The sequence below is a fragment of the Dromiciops gliroides genome, chromosome 5, assembly GCF_019393635.1.
Source record: "Dromiciops gliroides isolate mDroGli1 chromosome 5, mDroGli1.pri, whole genome shotgun sequence".
In the NCBI taxonomy this organism is placed as follows: Eukaryota; Metazoa; Chordata; class Mammalia; order Microbiotheria; family Microbiotheriidae; genus Dromiciops; species Dromiciops gliroides.
The window spans coordinates 241,871,879-241,896,164 of record NC_057865.1 but is presented as its reverse complement, the minus strand read 5'-3'; the positions used below and the strand labels follow the sequence as shown (position 1 = coordinate 241,896,164).

At 39.3% G+C, this 24,286-nt stretch overlaps 1 protein-coding gene across 1 annotated transcript in view; it reads right to left on the bottom strand.

The window, feature by feature from the left end:
* Positions 1–24,286, bottom strand: part of MYRFL (myelin regulatory factor like) — a 150,272-nt gene that overhangs the window by 93,939 nt on the left and 32,047 nt on the right. The window contains exons 7-11 of the mRNA XM_043967689.1: positions 20,009–20,159; positions 14,125–14,320; positions 11,648–11,724; positions 8,079–8,189; positions 536–626 (exon numbers count right to left, since the gene is read on the bottom strand). Coding sequence (XP_043823624.1) covers positions 536–626; positions 8,079–8,189; positions 11,648–11,724; positions 14,125–14,320; positions 20,009–20,159 — 626 coding nt within the window. The remainder of the gene's footprint in view (positions 1–535; positions 627–8,078; positions 8,190–11,647; positions 11,725–14,124; positions 14,321–20,008; positions 20,160–24,286) is intronic.

The following is a 24,286-nucleotide window of genomic DNA, read 5'->3' as shown; positions in this document are numbered from 1 at the left end:
TGCTGGCAAGCATGAGAGAGAGGATTCTAACTTAGATCCCCCTTACTCCAAAATCAGCATTCTACCATACTTTGTTTCCTATTTATAAACTTCCTTTGATGATCCTCCCACTTTCTCCAAAATTATTGAAACACTGACTGTCTGTCCTCAGCATAGTTTGATGGTGGGGTTTTTTTCTGGACATGAGATTTCATTGGTGTGAGGGGATCTCACCTTGTGGAAACTCCTTCCCCTAAGGCAAATGGGAAACTCTTCCATAACTTAGAGTCTCAGAGAATTTCCTGCAGCAGTGAGAAATGAAATGATTTGCTTCTGGTCACATAGTTATTCAGTTTCAAGGCAGGATGATTCCAATGTCAGCTACAATGTCTATGCTACAATCTCTCTCATCCTCAATATAGCTCTTGTAAAATTTCGTTGAATGATAATTTTCCAAGTAACCACACCTGGAAAATACTAAATTCTGTCTTGGGAGCAGAAAGGAGTGTAGATACAGGAGCTTTAGCCTGAGGGTGAGGGAAGACATTGTACCTACCCTGACAATTATCTTCTCAGAGATGTGAGCAGTCAATAAGTAGAGCTGGTCTTGGCTAGCAGCATAGAGTCCAACCACCAACATAAAATACCTAGTTATGAAACAGTTTAAACATTAGAAAAATTCAAATATAACTTCACCGTCACAATTAACTTATGCTATATTATGCCACTCCAAACTGGCATTCTGTCATTTCCTCCCAAAGGCAAAATTCTCTCCACTATGAAAGAATCTAACAATTGATTCATCTGTTATCACTCTCCATTAACCCTTGGTACAAGGAAGGAAGGAAATAAGCATTGATTATGTGCCAGGCAATGTGCTAAGTCATGTAAAATAGATTATCTTATTTGATACAAGTCATCTTATTTGATAATCCCACAAAGGGGCCCAGTATAAATGGAACCCCTGGTTCTGGTCTTCAACTTGGGCTTTCAGACAGTTCTGGGCATGTGTTATACCTTATCTGTTAGCCATTGAGGAAAGAATATATCTAGTCTACTGCTTCTCAATCAGTGTGCTATATATGCTAGTGTCCTGACCACATACAAAGCTAAAAACATCCCAGCAAGTTTCCACATAGCTCTGGCTCTTCCCCTAGCACTGGGCCAGCTCCTGTTAATCAGTCTTATGCCTTTTCTCCTCTTCAATACAAGAGTCAAAGATGTTAATTTTCTACTCATCTTCCCTCAGGCCATTTTTCACAGTGAGGATGAGAATTATCCTTTTCCTTCTATGGTTTATTTTTTCTCTTCCTCTTTGATTTAACCATCTGTATCATGCAAATTTAGTATAAGTATCATTGTTAATCATCATCTGTATAATGATAATATTATTATAATGATTAAATATAATATATAAGCCAACTCAAAGAGAGAATAAGAGAAATGATAATCCCACTGTGTTTTCTTCTGGTCAAACCACATCTAGAGTGTCGTTCTCAATTTTGATCACCACTTTTTAGAAGTACAGATGCAGCTTGTTAAAACCAAGAGGACTGTATGACCCTGGGCAATTCACATAACTCCAATTGCCTCACCAAAAAAAAAAAAAAAAAAAAAACAAGATGGGGACATCTAGGTGGCGCAGTGGATAGAGCACTGGCTCTGAATTCAGGAGGACCTGAGTTCAAATCCAACCTCAGACACTTGACACTTACTAGCTGTGTGACCCTGGGCAAGTCACTTAACCCTCATTGCCCCACAAAAAAAAAAAAAAAAAACAAGATGAGACAAGAAGCCATGCCACATAAAGATCAGTGAGAGGAAATGAGAATGTGGAGCCTGGAGAGGAGAAGACATGGGGGCAGGGAAGAGGGCAGGAGATGATAGCAGTGTTCAGATATCTGAAATTCTACTATATGGGGGGCGGCTAGGTGGCGCAGTGGATAGAGCACTGGAACTGGATTCAGAAGGACCTGAGTTCAAATCCAGCTTTAGACACTTGACACTTACTAGCTGTGTGACCCTGGGCAAGTCACTTAACCCTCATTGCCCCACAAAAAGAAAGAAAGAAAGAAAGAAAGAAATTCTACCATGATGAAGAGGGATTAGATTTCTGCTTGGCTTCAGAGGACAGAACCGAGACCAATAAGTGGGAGTTGAAGAGGAGCTTATATCAACCTCATATAAAGCCTGTTCTACTGTTAAACACCTCATGATGAGGGGTCCAATAGTCGTATGGTCTGACACAGGAAGTTGAAAGTTGACCTCAGAAACTATCTTGTCTAACCAATATTTGATTGAGTAACCCTCCTAAACATAAACAGATGTTCATCCTCCCTTTTCTTGGACATCTTAAGTGAAAGGGAACCTACTACTTTCAAGACAACCCATTTCACTTTGGGATAGCATTAATTGGTTTGGATGGTTTTTTTTTTAATTTTTAAAATTCTGAACTTAACAAACACCAAATAAGATGAGCATTTATAAATAAGTAGAATAGACAAAGGATTGTACATGAAAATGTGAATCTCTATTATGTATAATGCTTTAATTTTTAAGTATAAAATAAATTCAACATGTAACTTTTCAAGTTGTTCTGCTTATATATATGTATGTGTGTATATATGTGTGTGTGTGTGTATACACACATATATAGCCTTTCTTCTATTCTCTTTTGTGAAAAATTTTTTAAATGCTTCAATGAATTTTCCCTCTTTTCTTTTCCTTGTTTTGAAGGGTAACTCTATCACTTCCAAAGCCCTGGCACCCATAAAAAAAATAGCCCTTGTAACAAATGTGTACAAATAAGCAATACAAATCCACATATTGGTTGTGTCCAAAAATGAAGAGCATGCTTCACCACCAGCCCTCTAGAATCATGGTTGGTCATTTCATTTAACACAGTTCTTAAGTATTTCTAAGTTGTTTTTCTTTATAGTTTTATCATTTTGTAAACTGTTCGCCTGGTTCTGCTTACTTCTCTCTAGATCAGTTCATATGAAACTTCTAGTTTTCTGTAAAGCCGTTACCTTTGTCATTTCTCGTGGCCCAATACTATCACATCATTACATTCCTATACCAAAATTTATTCAACCATTCTCCAACTGATGGACATCCCCTTGGTTTCTTTCTAGTTAATTGCTGTAAAGATTGGCTATAAATATTTTTGCATGAGTCCTTTCTTTGTTATCTTTGGAGGTAACAAGCCTAGCAGTAGTATTGCCGGGTCAAAGTATATACATAGTTTAATGACTTTGGGGGCATATTTCCAAATTGCATTCCAATATGGCTAGATAAATTCATAGTCCTGACAGTAATGCATTAGTGTGTTTATTTTCCCACAGTCTCTGCAACAGCTATCTTTTTCAAAAAAAATTTGTTATCTCCAGCAATGCCACTAGTAGGTCTATTTCCCAAAGAGATCATTAAGGGAAAGGACTTACATATCCAAAAAATATTTATAGCAGCTTTTTTTGGTAGCAAAGAATTAGAAATTGAGAGGATGTCCATCAATTGGGTAATGGCTGAACAAGCTGTGATATATTAATATAATGGAACACTATTGTACTATAAGAAATGAAATGATGGTAGATTTCAGAAAAACCTGGAAAGACTTTTGTAAACTGTTGCTGAGTGAAGTGAGCAAAACCAGGAGAACATTGTACATAGTATCAGCAACATAGCTCAACAATCAACTATAAATAACTTAGCTCTTCACAGCAATACAATGATCCAAAACAATTCCAAAGGACTCATGATTGGGAAATGCTCTCCACACACAGAGTCTGATGGAGTCAATGCAGATCAAAGCATATGATTGGGGGCAGCTAGGTGGCACAGTGGATAAAGCATTGTCCCTGGATTCAGGAGGACCTGAGTTCAAATCCGGCCTCAAACACTTGACACTTACTGTGTGACCCTGGGCAAGTCACTTAATCCTCGTTGCCTCACAAAAGGGGAAAAAAAGCATGTGATTTTCACTTTGTGTGTGTGTTTTTCTTTTAGCCTTTTTCTTCTTTCACAACATGATTAATGGAAATATTTTTTACATGATTGCATATAAATAATCTATATCAAATTGCTTATCATCTTAAGGAGGAGGGAATTGAGAGAGAAAAGGAAAAAATTTAGAACTCAACAAAATTTTAAATGAATGTTAAAAATTGTCTTTACATGCAATTGGAAAAATAAAATATGACATAAAAAGAACAAATTGTCATCTTTGCAAATCTGATGAGTGTGAGGTCAAACCCTCAAAATTCCTTTAATTTAAATTTTTCTAATTATTAATAACTTGGGACATTTTTATATGGTTGCTAATAATTTGTAATTTTTACTTTGAGAATGGCCTGTTCATATCCTTTGACCATTTGTCTATTGGGAAATGGTTCTTTTTCTTTCATATTTTAATCAATTCCTGATATAGCTTAGATATGAGAACAGTATGAGAAGTACTTGTTCCAAAAATTGTTATATTCTAATTAATTTTTACTTCTAATTTTAACTACATTAATTTTGTTTGTGCAAACACTAATTTTTAATTCATCAAGATTTTTCATTATGTATTGTGTGATCTTCGCTATACCTTGTTTGGACATGACTCTTCCCCCATCCATAGTTGCAAAAGACATTTCCCTGGTTGCACTTCTAACTTGTTTATGATGTGATCTTTCATTTTCAAATCATGCATCCGTTTGAAGATTATCTTGGCATTCAACTCAAGATGTTGACCAAAAGCAAATTTCTACCAAACTAACTTTCCAGTTTTCCCAGTTTTTATCAAATAGTGAATCTTTTCTTCAGTTGTTTGGGTCTTTGGGTTTGACTGGATTCATTCTAGTGTGGCTATTTGTTTCTCTGTTCTATTAACCACTCTATTTTTTAACCAGTGCCAATAAGTTTGGATTACTGTAAGAACAGGTATTACCAGGTAACCTTCTTTCCCTCTTTTTTATTTTGTGTTTTGTTTTGTTTTGTTTTTGTGGGGCAATGAGGGTTAAGTGACTTGCCCAGGGTCATCTAGCTAGTAAGTGTCAAGTGTCTGAGTCCACATTTGAAGTCAGGTCCTCCTGAATCCAGGGCCAGTGCTTTATCTACTGTGCCACCTAGTGGCCTCCCACTTTTTCTATTATTTCTTTTGAGATTCTTAACTGTTTATTACTTCAAATGAATTTTTCTATTTTTTTCAACTCCATAAAATAATTCTTTTGAAGTTAAGTATGACACTAAATAAGAAAATCAATTTGGGTATTCTCATTTTTATTATTTTGGCATGGCCTAAACATAAGTAGTTAATAATTCTCCAATTATTTAGGTCTTTCTTTATTTCTATAATCAATGTCTTATAGTTATATTCATATAATTTTCTATGTATATTTTGGTAGGCAGACTCCTAAATATTGTATAAATTCTATACCAATTTTAAATGGAATTTCTGTCTCTTCCTGCTAGATTTTGTTGGTAATATTAAAAAATACTGCTGATTTGTGTGGGTTTCTTTTGTATCCTGAAACTTTGTTGGTTGTTAATTATTTTAATTATTTTTACTTGACTCTTTAGGGTTCTCTATATAGAACATTATATCATCTACAAAAAGTGGCCATTTTGTTTTTGCCTATGTAAATTCCCTTGATTTGTTTTTCTCTTTTGTCGCTTTAGCTAGTGTTTGTAGTACTATATCAAGTAATTGTGATGATAATAAATAGCCATTAGGTATAATGTTGACTCTCAATTTTAGATACATACTATTTACCATATTTATTCTATTTATTCCTATTATTCCTGTGCTCTTTAGAATTTTTTTAAAGAGAGGGGCACTGGATTTTATCAAAAGCTTTTCCAGCATATACATGCATATATTTTTATTATTTTTGTTATTAATATGTTCGGATAACACTAATTATTAGGAAGTTGTTCTGTATATTAAATCTAAATTAGACTCTTTACAATTTTCATCAAATATTGCTAGTTTTTCCCTCTGGTGTCAAGCAGACTTGCTTTTCTACTTAACAACCCTTCAAACACTTTAAGATAGCCATCAATTTCTCCCTAAGTCTTCTCCAAACTAAATTACCGAATTCCTTCAATCAATACTCCTATGACATGATCTCAAAGGTTCAATTTAGCAATAAATTAATAAAATGTGGCATCCAGAAATGAATGCAATATTCTGGTTGCCATCTGACCAGAGCAGAGAATAGTGGGTCATCAACCCCTTAGTGCTGTACTCAATGTCTCTCAAAATGCAGCCTAAGTTGAGCAACTAGGTGGCACAGTGGGTAAAGCACCGGCCCTGGATTCAGGAGTACCTAAGTTCAAATCTGGCCTCAGACACTTGTCACTTACTAGTTGTATGACCCTGGGCAAGTCACTTAACCCCCATTGCCCCGCAAAAAAAAAAAATTGCAGCCTAAGTTATTTATGGCATATGAATGTGATGTAATGATATTGTACTATAAGAAATGATGAAATGGATTGTTTCAGGGAAACCTGAAAAGAATTATATGAAATGACTCAAAACGAAGTAAGAAGAACCAGGAAAACAATTTATATGATAACAACAATATTGTAAAGATAATCGATTTTGAAAGAATTCTAATCAATACAATGACCAACCACAATTCCAAAGGACTCAGGATAAAATATGTCATCTACCTTTGGATAGAGAACTGGTGGGCTTAGAGTGTAAAGCAAAGCATATTTTCTTTTCTTTCTTCCTTTTTTTTTTGGACGTGACTAATGCAGGACTTCCTTTTGCATAAGTATACATATTTTTGTTTTGGGGGCTTGGGGGGGGGTTTTGTTTGTTTTTTGGGGGTTTTTTTGGTGAGGCAATTGGGGTTAAGTGACTTGCCCAGGGTCACACAGCTAGTAAGTGTCAAGGGTCTGAGGCTGGATTTGAACTCAGGTCCTCCTGAATCCAGGGCCAGTGCTCTATCCACTGTGCCACCTAGCTGCCCCACTATACATATTTTAATGGGGTTTTTTTGGCTTCTCAATGGATGAAGAAGAGGTGGGAAGGAGGGAAAGAACTCAGAACTTAAAATAAAATGATAAGCAAATAAATGCAGTTTAAGACCCAAGGAAATCAGAAGGCTTAGCAAAACAAAAATAAAAATCCAACTTCACTATGTTAAAATATCCACGGTTTTGTGGAGGTTTTTTTCACCAGAAACAGACTGAAATCCCTCCAATGTCTTAGTAGATGGCTTCCTGAGCTGCTGTGGCCAAAAACATTCATCACCCAGTGGCCAGCTCTCTCCTCTGGGGATGCATGTCTCCAAACTTAACTAGACCAGACTTCAGACTACAGACACAGTTTTGGTGCCAGGCCTATATCCAAAGCCTCCCCAGCTTAAAACCCTTCCAGGGATTCCGTCGTTTATTATTTCTTACAAAATAGGCCTCAACAAAATCTATCTATTCTTCTTAAATTATTTCATATGAAAAAAAAATGCCTACAAAAGAGGTCCAAGCCTGAAAATATTTTGCTAGTGGGTAGCATGTTGATTACAAAGCAGCCCCATGAGATGCAATTCCAGGTAGTGTTTCCTGTGCCTTCTCTCTCTCCTCTGAAAAGAAGAGCTAGTATATCATAAAATAGAAGCTAAATCTTGTGGGAGAAGGATTTGGTGTGTTGAGGTGAGGAAGGAAGACTGCAAATGAAGCATGCTGAGGATAGGAGCTAATAGATTTTGAAAAAGAAGGGGAAATGGCTCTGGAGGTCCAAGGATGCTTCCAATGGAAGTGTCAAAGGTAACCATAAACTAAATACACAAGAGACATGTTTTTGGACTTTACCAATGTGAGTGTTTGTTTTATTTGCACATTTATTACAAGGGTTTTGTTTGGTTTTCCAGTGTGGGGAAGAAGAGAAAATGAATGCTTGTTAATTGAAAAAAATTATTTTTTTGAAGTAACCCTCAGATACTAACTTAAAAGACTCATAACCCTGTTTTAGCTCATGGGACTGAGCTGCAAAAAAATGGGCCAAGGTTGATGTAATGGATTCTTGGCAGGGCTCTTGTGAAACACTCAGCTATTTCAACAGTAGCCCCACGGACAGTCAATGATTCTTCCCACATGCTGACACTGAGTACCTTTGGTCAGGGTTGGGCTTTCCCTTCTTTCTCATATTATTGGCTGTTGTTTCACTGAAATGTAGTCTTCCTAGTGTTACTTTGATTACTTGGTCTCCTGATAGATCAATTCTAAGGCAAAGAGAAAAGAGGAAACGATTATATACATTTATATGCAAATATACAAATTATATACCTATACCTATACCCATGCCCATACCCATATCCATATACATATACATAGATACACACACACACATATACATATATATATCATCAATTTTGAGATAGAAGAGACATTCTAGTCCAACTCCTTTATTTTACAGATAAAAAATAGAAGCTATTAAAGGATTTGCTCAATCCACACCAGATTGCTTTTCTACACACATGAGGAACTAGCTGTAGCCAAGTACCAGTAAAACTGGAACGATCCCATTGTACATCAGACAAGGTGCTGTCAAGTTCATATACAGACTGACTTGACCATCTTTGTAGTGAATGAGGATGTGGATCTCCTCTCAACCCTGGGGACCATTCACTATCCAGAGGATAAGACAGCCCCACTCCATTTACATCAAATTAGTCAAAAAGTAAAACCCAACCTATGATGGTAGGTGACAGAGCCATAATTTTAACCAGAGGTCTAGTCTCTTGACTCCAAAATCCAGGACATTTTGCACTCTAGCACCTTACTATCTTTGGTCCCATCTTCTTGTGTTATTTAAAATCTAAATTGGGGGTTCTAACAAATAATACTAAATCAATCAGGTGGGGCCCCTAGTCGTCTGCCAAATTCCATTATTTTATCACATTCTCAAGATTCCCAAGTTCTCATCAGACTCTGAAAGGTCCTTCCTTCCCATCACTGATTCAAAAGAGATCAGCAGTTCTTTGGTGAGGAAGAAAGGGGACTGACTTACTCTTCGATAACCAAGTAATGGCTGTCTGACTAGGAGTTGGCTCTTACAACATCTCTGTTTGCTCATGTAGCCATCTCCATAAGCAGAAATGCATTTTTCCTTAAGACTGAGAAGGGAAACAGAAATCCCCTTTATTCCACCCTGGCTTAGTTTGCTGTGGCACCCTTCTCTAAAGGGTTAACATAAAGGTGAGCTCAATGCCCCTTTAAAGGGCTGTGACTGGCAGTATTTACATACGAAAGACCAGGAATGTGGCCTGACCGGCAGAAGAGACAAAGATCTGACCTCCTGGGCTGTTCTTCCCTACCCACTCATCTACACTGAAGAACAGAAAAGCCTTAGAGTTGGAATCTGAGAAAAGTGTAACCCCAGAGCTCTTTGGTGATTCATGGGCAAATAACCTTTCCGTGTCTTCTGTTATAGGCTCACCTCCAGAGAGCAAAATCAGGAGGCATAGAGAATGATTACCCTAAACTAGGGCAAAGGTCCTTAATCTGAAGCATGAAAACTTATTTTTTTTAATATTTGGGTAACTGGATTTCAATATAATTGGTTTCCTTTGTAATCCAATGGATTTTGTTTTGTGCATTTAAAAATATTATTATGTGAAAGGGTCCAGAGACTGCAAAAGGGTCTATGAAACAAACAAAAAGAAAGAAAGAAAGAGTAAGAACCCCTGAACCAGACTGAGATCACCTTTGGACACTCCAAGTCCAGCAACCAGGAAGTTCAGTTCAAACAAAGATTAGACAAATCCCAGGGCATTAATTAGCTAGCAGGGAGAGTCAAGTTCTTTGTTCTGAAGAAGTTGGCCTAGAGTTGAGAATCTCCTATCAGAGATTACTGACTTGGTCCAGATTCTGAAGGGAATCAGACAAGTTATGGCACAAAGAGAGGGAAAGAAACTCTAAAAGTCTCTCTCCTCCACCAGTCTAAACTAGTCTAAGGCAAATCTGGCTGCTTTTTTCTAAAAAAGCAATTTTAAAGCCTCTGGTTTTAAATGAAAAAGTCCACTCATCTTATAAGGTGAAAACCCCAAATTTTCAGCTAAAATCTAAAGCTGCATTTTAGTCAAACGTTAAAATATATCTGAACCCTGACCACGCATGTTCCCAACATGTATGTACTAACCGGATATGTTCCTTATACGTGTGCCTATCCATGCATGCCCACTCTTCCCTTGGATGGTGTTTTTCTTGGGAGAGGGTACCCCAGGTTTATGGGGGAAATGTTTTATTATAACTTTCTTAATATGTTATTTCATTCAACTCCTTTGCTTCAAACTAATAGTGTTCTCTTTGTTCTCTATGATAGGTAAACACATTTCATGAGTATATTGTAGTTTAGTCATTTTTAGTCATGCCCAACTCTTAGTGACCCCATTAGGGAGCTTCTTGGCAAAGATACTAGAGTAGTTGGTCATTTCCTTCTCCAGCTCATTTTACAGATGAGGAAACTGAGGCAAATAGGGTGAAGTGACTTGCCCAGAGTCACACAGCTAGTAAGTGTCTGAGGCCAGATTTGAACCCAGGTCTTCCTGACTTCAGGCCCAGCACTTTATCTACTGAGCCACCCAGCTGTCCTCAAACACATCTAATGAATATAGTCTCAGAGCATATAGTTCCTCAAAACAACTAGGGTTGACATCCTCTGGTGGTCCTGTCCTATGAAGGGGCCATGGGGGAAGAAAGGAAAGTGCCCTGAGACACTACATTTAGACTTCTCTTCAGAGCCTTCACAGCGTCCTCTCATATTTAGTTTCTCTTAACCCAATATTGTATGAGATCATGCCCCAAGGAGGCAGCAAAAAGAGGCCAAATTCTATAGCAGAACCAGGTATATCCAAGTGCCAGCTGAGCTGGCATGGGGTGACATCAAACTACTTGTACAGAAGAATAAGGTGCTTTCAAATTCAGGGACAGACCAATTTTGCCTTCTTAGTCCTGGGAACAGTTTACTATCAATAGATAAAATAACCTGGGGGCAGCTAGGTAGGACAGTGGATAGAGCACCAGCCCTGGAGTCAGGAGGATCTGAGTTCAAATCTGACCTGAGACACTTAACACTTACTAGCTGTGTGACCCTGGACAAGTCACTTAACCCCAATTGCCTCACCAAAAACAAAACAAAACAAAACAAAATAACCCAACTCTCCTCATATCAAATCAGTCAGAAAGTTGAGTCCAAACCTAAGTCATTCCTCCTTCCAATGCAGTCTTGCCTAGCTTGATACCAACCCTGTATATTTTCCGAGTGGGAGCCCTTCCAATGCCCTCTCAACAAAAGCATTTACAAAGAAGTAATAAGTCTGAATCGTAAGCACAGCAGGCATTCCAAATTCTGAAATTAACTCTGTCAGCGTGTTAATGATGAAAATGAAAATGAAAAATCTGACTTCCATCTATCTTAAGAAGCCAAAGCCCACAGCAAAATGAGTATAAAAATAACAGTAATACAGAACAGCTTTTTATAATGCTTCCCCTCCAGAATTTCAATGCATTTTTATGAGCATTGTTTTGTTGACAAACACATATTTGCAGCATTTACATTTTCCATCACTTCAAATCAGACTTCCCAGTGGATTTCTCATTAAATCGCCAAAGAGAGACTGACCGACGTGTTTTATTCCCAAAATGCTCATAGAAAACATTGGGGGGAGGGACCTCTTACTTGTAAGGATTGAATATCCTTTTGCTTCGATCCGACTGGGACTGTTCAATTGCAATTATCTGATTGGTGGCCTCTACCTGTATGAAAGACCCAAAAGTTAATGCTATAGAACATATCAATACCTGGAAATTTTTTCAAATAAGTTTTCAAATCCAATCGACAGATAATTATTCAGTGCTTGTTATATGCCAGAAACTATGGGGAAAATACCAAAGTCTCCAAGTCACCATCTAGTTATCCAATTAATTTCAACAATCGTTTATTAAGGACATTCTATGAGCAAGGCTCTATACATGGCATTGGGGATCCAAAGGCAGAAACAAAAATAATCTCTGCCCTCAAAGAACTTAAACTCTACCTGTTGAGAAAAGAAACAAATATATGAATGGTTAAGTAACAATGGTAGATGTAAATGGCAAGGCCTTCTTGGGTGGACCTAAGGAAAAGTCATGAGCAAAAGTATGGAAAGGATACTTATGGGGTAGTTGAATAAATCAGTTTAGCTGCATTGCAGAGTTTAGGAAGGGAAATAGAGGGAGATGAAGCTGAAATGGTAGAAAGGGGTCAGATTGTAAAGGACCATAAACAGCCATCCTAGAGGAAAATGGGGAGCACTTGGAAGATTTTTATAAGCAGGGAAATGACATGATCAAAGCCCGTATTTAGAAATCTGGCAGTGGAATACAGAATCCAACTAAAGAAAGAGACTTAGAAGCAAGACTAATTAGGAGCCTATTGAAATAGTCAAGGTGAGAGATAATGAGCCAGGGTGGTGGGGATGGAAATGGAAAGGAAGTAATAGCTACCAAGAAAGCTAAAAGGAAGGATCGAGTAGACTTGATGAGTGGCTAAATGGAACAGAGTGTGGAAGGGGGAAGAGCCAAAGATGGCACTGGGACAGGATGACTAAGAAAATAATAGAACCATTAACACACACAGGAAGCTCAGGAGGACAGATTGGCTTTATGGATGAAATGGTGAGTTTGATTTTTTTTGTGTGGGTTTTTTGAGGGGAGGCAATCAGGTCATACAACTAGTAGGTGTTTGAGGTCAAATTTGAACTCAGGTCCTCCTGCCTCCAGGGCCATTGCTCTATCCACTGCATCACCAAACTGCCCCAAGTGAGCTTGATTTGTTTTAGTGAGGCAATTGGGGTTAAGTGACTTGCTCAAGGTTACACAGCTAGTAAGTGTCAAGTGTTTGAGGCTGGATTTGAACTCAGGTCCTCCTGAATCCAGGGCCAGTGCTCTATCCACTGTGCCACCTAGCTGCTCCAAGTGAGCTTGATTTTAAACAGACTTATTGAGTCTGAGGTAATGGTAAACCAAATCAGTATAAGTGGCCAGCATATTAAGTTAAAGGTACCCAGCACAGTGTCCTATATATAGTAGGTACTTGATAAATCCTTGTTAAATTGGAGTATGAAAGTGTAGCTTATGAAATATATCAGGGATACTAGAGTTTGGAGACAGAGATGATGGCTGGAATTACATGGCAGGGGGGCAAGCCACATGACCCTGAGAAGTGTGTTTTCCTTTGTCCTTTTCTATTCTAGGGGCAGGGAGGGGAGTCTCTGGCCCAGGGGCATGAGGATAGGGACCTAGGAGCCCAGGAATCCAGACCAGGTGTTGTAACTACCCCAGGAATGAGACCCTGGAAAAGCAAGGGTCCTGGATTTCAACCCACCGAGGCTTTTGACTGGAATTTGGTGGGACTCATGCTTTATAGGAACTGAGTTAAACAGTGAGGCTAATCCATTTCCAATCCCTAAAGACTGAATTGGTATAGAGGGATTTATGCCCCCAAGGAATTGAAGGGGGAGATGTTTATACATTTGTTCTTAATCTTTTTTTGAAGTAAATATCCTTTCAGAAGCTAATCTGATGTTTATTGATTGTTAAATGGTTCAGTGGAACTGGACCTGGGCTTTTAAAAATGAGGGGATCAGGGCAGCTAGGTGGCACAGTGGATAAAGCACCAGCCCTGGAGTCAGGAGTACCTGAGTTCAAATCCAGCCTCAGACACTTGACACTTACTAGCTGTGTGACCCTGGGCAAGTCACTTAACCCCAATTGCCCCGCAAAAAAAAAAAAAAAATGAGGGGATCAGGGGGCAGCTAGGTGGCGCAGTGGATAAGGCACTAGCCTTGGATTCAAGGGGACCTGAGTTCAAACCCAGCCTCAGACACTTACTAGCTGTGTGACCCTGGGCAAGTCACTTAAACCTCATTGTCCTAAAAAAATTTTTTAATTTAAAATTTAAAAATAAATAAATAAATAAAAATGAGGGGATGACAACCAGCAGGGGCCTCAAGCCCATGGCAGGCAAACAGGCTCCAGAGAAGAGGAGGGGTAGGGTAAAATGAATACACCTGGCCTTCAGACAGTGAGACCAGAGTTAAAACACATTACTTATGTATAGTGTCAACAAAGTCCATTCAAATACAGAGAGGATACAAATAATAAGAGAAAACTCACCTTAACTCCAAAAGCTTTCAAGTAAAACATTTCTATCGGCTTTAGCCCCATTTGGGTTTTGACAAATTGTGGACTCCCCCAAACCTGGATGTGGGTAGTGATCTGGAAATGATTCTTCTTCTGACAAACAAAAGCCTCATCTGCCACAGAGAAGTTAAATCCTTTGTCTGTGACCACACTGTAGCCTACATCGGGGCTAGGACAAAGAAGAGGCGAGAGAACAGTTGGGGAAATATTTCCTTCACGTTTCATTTCCCTAACAATATTGGTTTAAAAAAAAAAACAACATTTCAAGAAAAAAACAAATTGTGAGAATCACCTTTTGTTATGTTTAATCGACTTAATTTTTCACCCCCTGAGGAAATGAAAATGATTTCTCAAATCACAGCTGGCAGAAGTCCATGTTTGCTTTTTACCTTCTTAGAGGCAAAAAGTGTAAACCCCTGCCAAATGGAAAGATAGTTGCTATGTTCAATGCCCTTTGTACATTCTATAGGCTGAATAAACTCATTTTGAGTTAGTTGTGACTGGACACACACACAGAAAAGCCCTACACAGAGGCTAGAAGTTAAAACTCACTGCAGAACTCAGCCATGTGGGAAGAATTCGTCTCCTTCTCGTCTATAGAAGAATGCCCCTAAATTTCAATCAAGACCACAAGCTCTTCAGAAGTGACTGTTACCAAGAATGGCTTGAAATTGAGTGAGCTTATCCATACCATTTACTGAATTCCCTTTCTCACTAGAGAATGAGCACTCTAAAATCTTTTCCATCTTCCCCATCATGAGTTCATATCTAGCCCATATCTACGATTGCATATTGTAGCTACACACCAAGAGTGGGAGGGAATGTAAAGACCGGGAAATCCCTTTGGTAGTTTTTGCCCATATTCATAGGATCATCAAGCTGGAATGAAACCTAGAGGTCATCTCATCCAACCCCCTTAACTTACAGTAGAGGAAACAGATCCAGAGAGAGAAGACAACTTGCCCTAGGCAAATGACAGTCAGAATTAGAACCCAGTCTTCTGATTCCAAATACAGCATCCTTTCCGTTAGACCATTCAGTGGTATTAGAATACCAACTTTTTCTTCTTTTTGTATATTCTCTGTCTCCATGGATTTCCTTGCAGAATGGGCGAACATCTCAATAAACTGTAATGGTAAAAGCCCTGGCCAATAAAAGTCTCTAAATTGTTCACGACCTTTGGCCTAGTGATTCCACTATAAGGCATATACCCCAAGGAGGTCAATGACACTACAAAAATCCCCAAACATACATACCAAAACATTGGTAACCACATTTTTTGTGATAACAAAGAACCAAGAGAAAAGTGGATTCCCACTGATTAGGGAAATAATTGAACACATGGTGGCCCATGAATATCATGGGATATTATTAGGGCGTTAAAAATTATGAACATGAAGGATCCAGAGTGTGGCTTCCCTTTTGTAGGAACTCATGCGGAACAAAGTAATCAGAACAAAGAAAACAATATGCAAAATGCCTATGACAATATAAATGAACACAAGATTAAGAGGTGGCCAGACTCTAATTAACTGTAATGACCAATCTCACAGGCCCTGACAACCAAAGCTTGGTTTCTTCCCCTCTATAGAGAAGTGAATGCCTTCACATGCAGAGTGTGGTAGATGCTGATAGAAGCAATCTTTGTCTCTGAGTTTCTTTTTCTGGTCCTCTTTTTTTTTAACCTCTCTGCAACATTCAATGGTTTGGGTTTTTTTGGTTTTTTGGTGAGGCAATTGGGGTTAAGTGACTTGCCCAGGATCACACAGCCAGTAGGTGTTAAGTGTCTGAGGCCGGATTTGAACTCAGGTCCTCCTGACTCCAGGGTCAGGTGCTCTATCCACTGCGCCATCTAGCTGCCCCAACATTCGATATTGTTGACTGCTTTCTCCTCCTCTCTGGGTTTCATGATACTTTTAGTTCACTTCCCACCTCCCTTGCTTTTGCTTATCATCTCTAGCATGCCCCCGAACTATGGATGTTCCCAAAAGTTTTGTCCTGGGGCTTCTTCTCTTCTTTTCCTTGTAAATTCATCAGTTCCCATGCATGCAATTAACCATGCAGATAGCTCCCAGATCTACATAGGTAACCCTAGATTCCCTCCTCCAGAGCTCCAGTCCTGTATCACCAACTTCCTATTGGACATTTCAAACCATATGTACCATAGGCATCCCAAATTCACCATGTCTAAGGCAGAACTCAACATCTTTCTCTCAAAACTCACCCCTCTACAGAACTTCCCTACTTCTGTCAAGAGTACTACACCTGGAGGGGCAGCTAGGTGGCACAGTGTATAGAGCACCAGCCCTGGAGTCAGGAGGATCTGAGTTCAAATCTGGCCTCAGACACTTAACACTTACTAGCTGTGTGACCCTGGACAAGTCACTTAACCCCAATTGCCTCACCAAAAAAAAAAAAAGACTACTACACCTGAGTTTACAACTTTGTAGTCATCTGTGACTTGAGGGATTGTCTCATTTTTGTCTTTGTATTTCGATGCTTAGCTTACAGTAGGCACTTTGTATTTCAATGCTTAGCTCACAGTAGGCACTTAATAGATGCTTTCTTATTTATTCTTGTTTACAAGGGGGGATTCAATTGTGGTGGGATGAGAGGTCTGAGGGGAATTGAATCTGATATAGAAACAAAAGTTAATAATAAACGTTAAGGGAAAAAAAAAGTATAGAACTGACAGTCTCTGAGTTCTATTACTGACTCTACCATTAAGTTAGTAACTTGAGTAAGATACTTTACCTTTTTGGCCTTCATCTGTAAAATGAGAATGTTGCTCTAAGTGATTCAATCAAGTCCGCAAGCATTTATTAAGTATTTACTATGTGCTAGGCACTATGCTAAGAGCAGGAGATAAAAAGAAAGGTTAAAAAAAAAAAGTCCCTGCCCTCAAGGAGCTCACTGTCTAATAGAAAAGAAAACATACAAATAAAATGTATAAAGGATAAATTGGAGGGGCAGCTAGGTGGCACAGTCGATAGAGCACTGGCCCTGGATTCAGGAGGACCTGAGTTCAAATCTGGCCTCAGACCCTGGACAAGTCACTTAACCCAAATTGCCTCACCAAAAAAAAAAAAAAGGATAAATTGAAGGTGGCCTCAGAGGGTAGGACTAAGATTAAGAAGGACTGGGTAAGGCTTCTTGTAGAAGGTAAGAATTTAGCTCAGGCTGGAAGGAACCCAAGGAAACAAGGAGGCAAAGAAAAAGAAGGAGAGAATTCCAGGCACAAAGGACTTGGAAAATCTCCAGTCTGAGTAATAGAGGAATAGCAAGGAGACCAGTGTCAAATCGATTCAAATCAGCTCAACAAACATTCAAGTGCATAGTATGTCTTGGGGTATTGTGATCTATAAAGTCCATTTTAAAATTCTTTAATAGAGAAGAAATGGAAAAGGGTTTTTTAAATGTTTTTCTCCATAATTCAAAAGCAGAAGGCTTTAATACATCTCTTGTGAAGAAAGTGTTTTAACATCCTTGAGAAAAAAAAGTATACCTATGCTATCAAATGTTTCTAATCCCAGATCCATTGAGTAACCTTAGCAGGTCGTTATAAGGAGTCGTAATTATAGTAGAAGCCAGAGGAAGAAAAATCCATCAATGAAAAGAATGATAATGAACACTTGTCTTACATCATCTGGGAACTATCTATTGACTCAGGTTTTCTGAACTAATCTGTTCATTTGTTCACTTTAAGACTAGGGGCACTGGATTGTATAGTTTTAATAACAGCATTCAAAGGGACTTCAATCAAGGAAAAATCCCTTTGTGATAACCTTAATCAGTGCTTTTCCGTCAAGGAAACAAAAATGACAGAACTGATTCTGTTTAAAGGGAAGCTTCAAAAGAGCACTGGTTAGAGGCTTCACAGCAGTGGGAAAGAAGGGATAGATTTAGTCTAGAATAAAGATATTGGACACAGGGCAGAGGGAACAACTGATTGGTAATCAGAAGGTCTGGGTTCAATCCTGGCTTGATCAATTACTATATATATGACCTGGAGACACGCATCACTTCTCTGGGTCTCAATTTTCTCTTCTGTAAATTGGGGAGGTCAGACTAACAATTTCTAAATCAGATTGTGGCTCTCAGATCACTCTTTTGATCATTGTTCTGAAATGAATAGCCATTTTTGAGTCTACAGATTAGCATTATTGGCACAGAATGGCAAGGCAGCTCTGTATAGCAGAAGTTTTGCAAAAGAGTGAACTTAAAGGAGCAGCTAGGTGGCACAGTGGATAAAGCATCAGCCCTGGATTCAGGAAGACCTGGGTTCAAATCCAGCCTCAGACCCTTGACACTTACTAGCTGTGTGACCCTGGGCAAGTCACTTAACCCCAATTGCCTCACCAAAAAAAAAAAAAAAAAAAAACAGGAAAAAAAGAAAAAAAGGGGTGAACTTAATATGTATGTTTTAGAAATCAGGAAAAGGTCTTTAGAATTTAAACATATTTCTGTTCAGTGTCTTAACTGTACTGTTGGAGAGTTTTAAAGCCTCCTAATATCCCTCTGACAAGTCAGATGGCTACATTTAAGATAGAAATGGGCTTGGAAACTAAAGGTCAAGCTGAAATTAAAAGGTCTGTATCACGAGCTTTTTGGAATACCCCCAACTCTGTCGGAATGCCAACTTCCTCTACAGACCAGACAAGAGTCTTTGTCCAAGAAAAGGTCCAATAGTGGCCGGATAGGAGGTTTAAAGGGACTTGAATCTGACATAAAAAAACAAACGGCCATACTAGACCTCAGGAGGAAAAAGAAATACAGGTTACTCCTTAATCAGCCAAGTGGTATGAGTAGCCATGTCTGCCTGGCATGCTGGGGGAAGGGATAAGTGGGAAATGGATTCATGGTTGGAGTAGGGTGGGGACTCTTTGTTCCCTCCTGCAGGTATGAGGATGAGGGGGTCTGTGTAGATTCAAGGCCTTTCACCATTTTCGTTACCCGTCTGTGAGCACTCTATAGCTTATCAATGTCCTTTAACTATGATGCCTAGAAATAAACACAATGATCCAAATGGAGAGTGACCTGGGCAGAGCACACTGGGACCAACACTTCCCAATTCCTGGAATTTCTGCCCATCCTAATGCACAACAAGATCAAATTAGCTTTTTTTTTTCTTTTGGCTGCCACATCACAATGATGACACATATCAAATATAGTTCAGTAGCTAAAACCCCCAGATCTTTATTAAGAACAAGTGCTCCTCTGGGCAGCTAGGTGGCGCAGTGGATAAAGCACCAGCCCTGGATTCAGGAGGACCTGAGTTCAAATCTAGCCTCAGACACTTAACACTTACTAGCTATGCAACCCTGGGCAAGTCACTTAACCCAATTGCCTCACCAAAAACAAAAACAACAACAAAAAAAAGAACAAGTGCTCCAAAAAACTTAGAGATGGAATGAATACTTTACTACTCAACCAAGGATGGCCTCAGAGTTAAATTCAAACATTTGATCATTCAGTAAGCATTGATTAAGCACCTACTGTTCACAAGACACAGTGCTAAGTCTTGGAAGAGATATAAAAGAGGTATGTACAATAGACTTGGTTCTGAAGAATTCTTGGCTAAATCATAGACAGTCCACGGTCCAGCAGCAATAAGGGAGGGTGGAAAACAAATCAAAGGAAAAAAATCTGAGATCCTAACAACGACCTCTGCCTAAATCTAGGACTTCAATCTGGGCATAGCATTCCCATTTGAGTTCAGAGTTAATATTTTCTCCAATCTCACTGCTCAGAAACAGATTAAAAAGGGAGGTTTTCTTATCTCTACAATCTTCCCCCTTTCAGTTTCCAGCTCAATAGCTTCAGAAGAGAATCACGGAGTTTCACAAGAAACACTTACAGTTTTTCATAATGACCGTTGAGTAAGGTGTGCCAGGGAGTAGCTTGATATGGCCGCCATTTCAGGGAAGGACAACCCTTATCCAAAGAGGCTGCATTCTGTCCATCACCACCATTTTCATGAGCTTCTGCCGCATAATCCCTGCCCACCACTGCAGAGAAAGAGGCACATTAGATCACCACCAGGATTTTTCCAAGAACCGCATTTAAATTCATAGAATTTAATAGGTAGAGCCCAGGCCCTGGAATCAAGAAGACCTGAATTCAAATCTAGCTTCAGACACTTACTAGCTGAGGTAGTGCAATGGATAGAACACCAGGCCTGGAGACAAGAAGACTCATCTTCCTGAGTTCAAATGTGGCCTCAGACACTTAATTGATATGTGACCCTGGATGAGTCACTTAACCTTCTTTGCCTCAGTTTCATCATCTGTAAAATGAGTTGGAGAAGGAAACAGGCAAACCACTCCAATATCTTTGCCAAGAAAACCTCAAATGGGGTCACAAAGAACTGGACACAAGTGAAAATTACTCAATGACGACAACAAAGAGCCTGAATAAGTGACTTGATCTTTGTTTGTCTCAGCTTCCTCATCTATAAAATGAGGATAATAATAGAAAAAAGTTGTCCAAAAGTGAGACAAAAAAATTATTAATTAATTCAAAATAAAATGAGTGGGTCAGGCTAGATGACCTCTGAGACACCTTCTAGTTCCAACTGTGGTTCTGGACATCATTCCTCTCTCTTAATCTAGGTTAAAATAATATAAGTTTTTCCTTTTCTTTTTTTTGGTGAGGCAATTAGGGTTAAGTGACTTGCCCAAGGTCATACAGCTAGTGCCAAGTGTCTGAGGCCAGATTTGAACTCACGTCCTCCTGAGTCCAGGGCCAGTGCTTTATCCACTGTGCCACCTAGCTGCCCCTTAATATAAGCTTTTCAAAGAAGATACATATTATTGATTCATACTGGATTTTCAACCCCTGAAGGCCTTTAAATCTTTTGAACCCAAACTGCGGTCTTTTCATACTTTCCTCATCCCAACTTTGTATAGTTGGTTTCTTGAGCTGAATTACAACTTTGCATTTATTTCTATTACATTTCATCCTACTAGATTTGGCCCACTGTACTAGCCTGTCCTTATCATCTCAACTTTTCCCTTCTCTATTTATTCCCTTCAACCTCCCTCATTGACCCAAACCCCTTATAACAGAAGTGTACATCAAAAAATGGTGAAGATGCAGAACTGGGGAAAGAATATAGGCTTCATTTTAGAGGTGCTTTATACCGAAAATATAGTTAACCTGCAGCAGATTTGAAAATGTTTTATTTTTCCCTTATTCATCTGATTTTTCCCCTTACTAGTAATTCTGTCATAACTTCCTAAAGAAAAGCAGCTGTTTTGAGATGCTTTGTCCCCCTGAGATGTTCAAAATGTGTTTTTGCTGGAAACAATGTTATTACCTGTCAACTAAGCACAAAGTTGACTTTTTTAAAAGATAATATTTCACCAAACTGGGTACAGCCTTTGACACAGTGATACCACTACCAGGCCTATGTCCCAGAAAGATCAAAGAAAGAGAAAAAGGACCTCTATATACAGAAAAGATTTTTGACAGCTCATTCTATTGTAGCAAAAACTGGGAACTAAAGAGGTGCCTTTCAATTGAGAGAATGGCTGAACAAAGTATCACTAATGACTGTAATGGAATTATTATCATACTGTAAGTAACTGTGAAAAAGCCAGTTTCAGAGAAACCTGGGAAGACTTGTATCGAATGATGCAGAGTGGCATGAGCAGAACCAAGAAAATTATAAATATAATAATAACAACAATATTGTAAAGACAAACAACTTTGAAAGACTAAGGAACTCTGATCAATGCAATGACCAAACACTATTCCAGAGGACTTATTATGAAACATGCTACCCGACTCCTTCGTGGGAAGTGGTAGGCTCCAATCAGGATGACCTGAGTTCAAATCTAGCCTCAGACACTTACATTTCTGCATAATATACATTTTTGGATGTGGTCAATGGGGGGAATTTGTTTTGCATGAATATGTGTATATAAACATATGTGAGTATATCTATCTATCTATATAAATATGTGTATATATTATATACACATAAAATAAGGGTTTGGGTTTTCTTTTTTTCTCCAATGAGGGAGGGAAGATTAGAGAGGGAGAAAGAGTCTTACCATGGGGTTGCCCCAAAATATGAAAAACAAAAGAGGATTTCTTTTTTCTTTTTCAAGTAGAGGGAAGTGGAAGGGAAAGAAAACAAATGCTTGTTAATTGAAAAAGTACATAAAATGAAAGTTATATTAACAATATATACCATCGGGGGCAGCTAGGTGGCACAGTGGATAAAACACCAGTCCTAGATTCAGGAGGACCTGAATTCAAATACGGCCTCAGACATTTGACACTTACTAGCTGTGTGACCCTGGGCAAGTCATTTAATCCTCATTTCCCCTCAAAAAAAAAGAAAAAGAAAAAGAAAAATATATACCATCTCAGAGCCAGCTAGGTGGCACAGTAGATAGAATACCAGCCCTGGAGTCAGAAGGACCTGAGTTCAAATCTAGCCTCAGCCACTTGATACTTAGTACCTGTGTGACCCTGGGCAAGTCACTTAACCTTAATTGCCTCAAAAAAAAAATGTCCAGGGTCACACACCTAGTAAGTGCATGAGGCCACTTTGAACTCAGGTCCTCCTAACTGCAGGGCTGGTGCTCTATCACTGTGCCCACAGGTGTTTTCTGGGGTCTAATACTAAGTCCTCTTTTTGTCATTTAAAGCCCTTTCCTCCTTAGATCCCACCTACCTATAGACCTGGGACTACTCCACAGTCAAGGAATCTCAGGGTGGGTATGGACCTCAGGGGTCATTGAGTCCAACCCAAATCAGAACAAGAATTCACTCTCCAAGAAACCTGACATATGACCATCCAACCTTTTGCTGGAAGACCCTCCAAGACTCCCCTACCTAAAAAGGTAGCCCATTCTACTTTTGAATAACACCAAGATACGTTGAATAAAAATAACAATTAGGATGTGAAATAGCTGGCATTTAACAAAACGAGTTGTGAGATTTGTAAAGGGATTCCTACACATTACCTCATTTGATCCTCACAAACATGTGAGTAAAGTACAATTGTCACCCTGTTTTACTAAGGGGAAAGAAAGTGAACCTCAAAGAGGGGAAGGAAGTGAAACTAGGAAAGAGAAAGGAGAGGAAAAGGAAGAAGAAAGGCACCAGCCCTGGATTCAGGAGGACCTGAGTTCAAATCCAGCCTCAGACACTTGACACTTACTAGCTGTGTGACTCTGGGCAAGTCACTTAACCCTCATTGCCCCGCCAAAAAAAAAAAAAAAGGCAGAGGGAGGGGGGAAGGAGAAAGAGGAGGACAGGGGTAGAGAGAGACATGAAAGGAAGCAGGAAAGGGAGAGAAGATGAGGAAGAGAGAAAGGAAGATGGAAAAGGAGGAGGGAAAGAAGAGGAAGAGAGGAGGGGAGGAGAAGAGACTTGGGGGAGGCATGACGGTTGTCTTTGGAGGATTCTGAAAGACACGTTAAAAAGGAATTAAATTTAAAGGCTCTATAGGACAAAACTGAAGTCACAGGGAGCAACTTCAGAGAGGCAGCTCTCTGGTCAACATACCTTCCTAACAATCAGAGTTGTCCAAAGTGGGATGTGCTGCCCCTCACCAAGGGTCTCCAAGTACAGTAGGAGCAGTGCCAATAACGGAGAAGCCACCTCTGAGGTTCCTTCCAACTCTGAGATTTTGGAACCCTGGCCTAGGGTTCAAACTGCAAAATGTCAGGTCACCTCTTATTTCCATCATCCACCCTGACCCCTCCCCCAGGATGAATGTTGCATTTGCCATCCCACCTAACAATTGTAAAGCTTGAATTCTCTAAGTTTGGTGGGGCAATAAGCCTGGCACAGCAAAAACAGATCACTTGAAAACTCCTAGCTGAATGACTTTTTTTTTTATGCAGTGCAATGGGGTTAAGTGACTTGCCCAGGGTCACACAGCTAGTAAGTGTCAAGTGTCCAAGGTCGGATTTGAACTCAGGTCCTCCTGAATCCAGGGCCGGTGCTTTATCCACTGCACCACCTAGCTGCCCCACTGAATTAATTTTTTAAAAAATATCCCAAAGCGTCAACCCACCCACATTTGCCCACAGTGACACAGGCTGCCCTTTCCCAAGCCCGCTGCTAGGCTCCGCCTCCCTTTCCTCTGCCTCAGGAAAGGTTTCAGGCTGAGAAA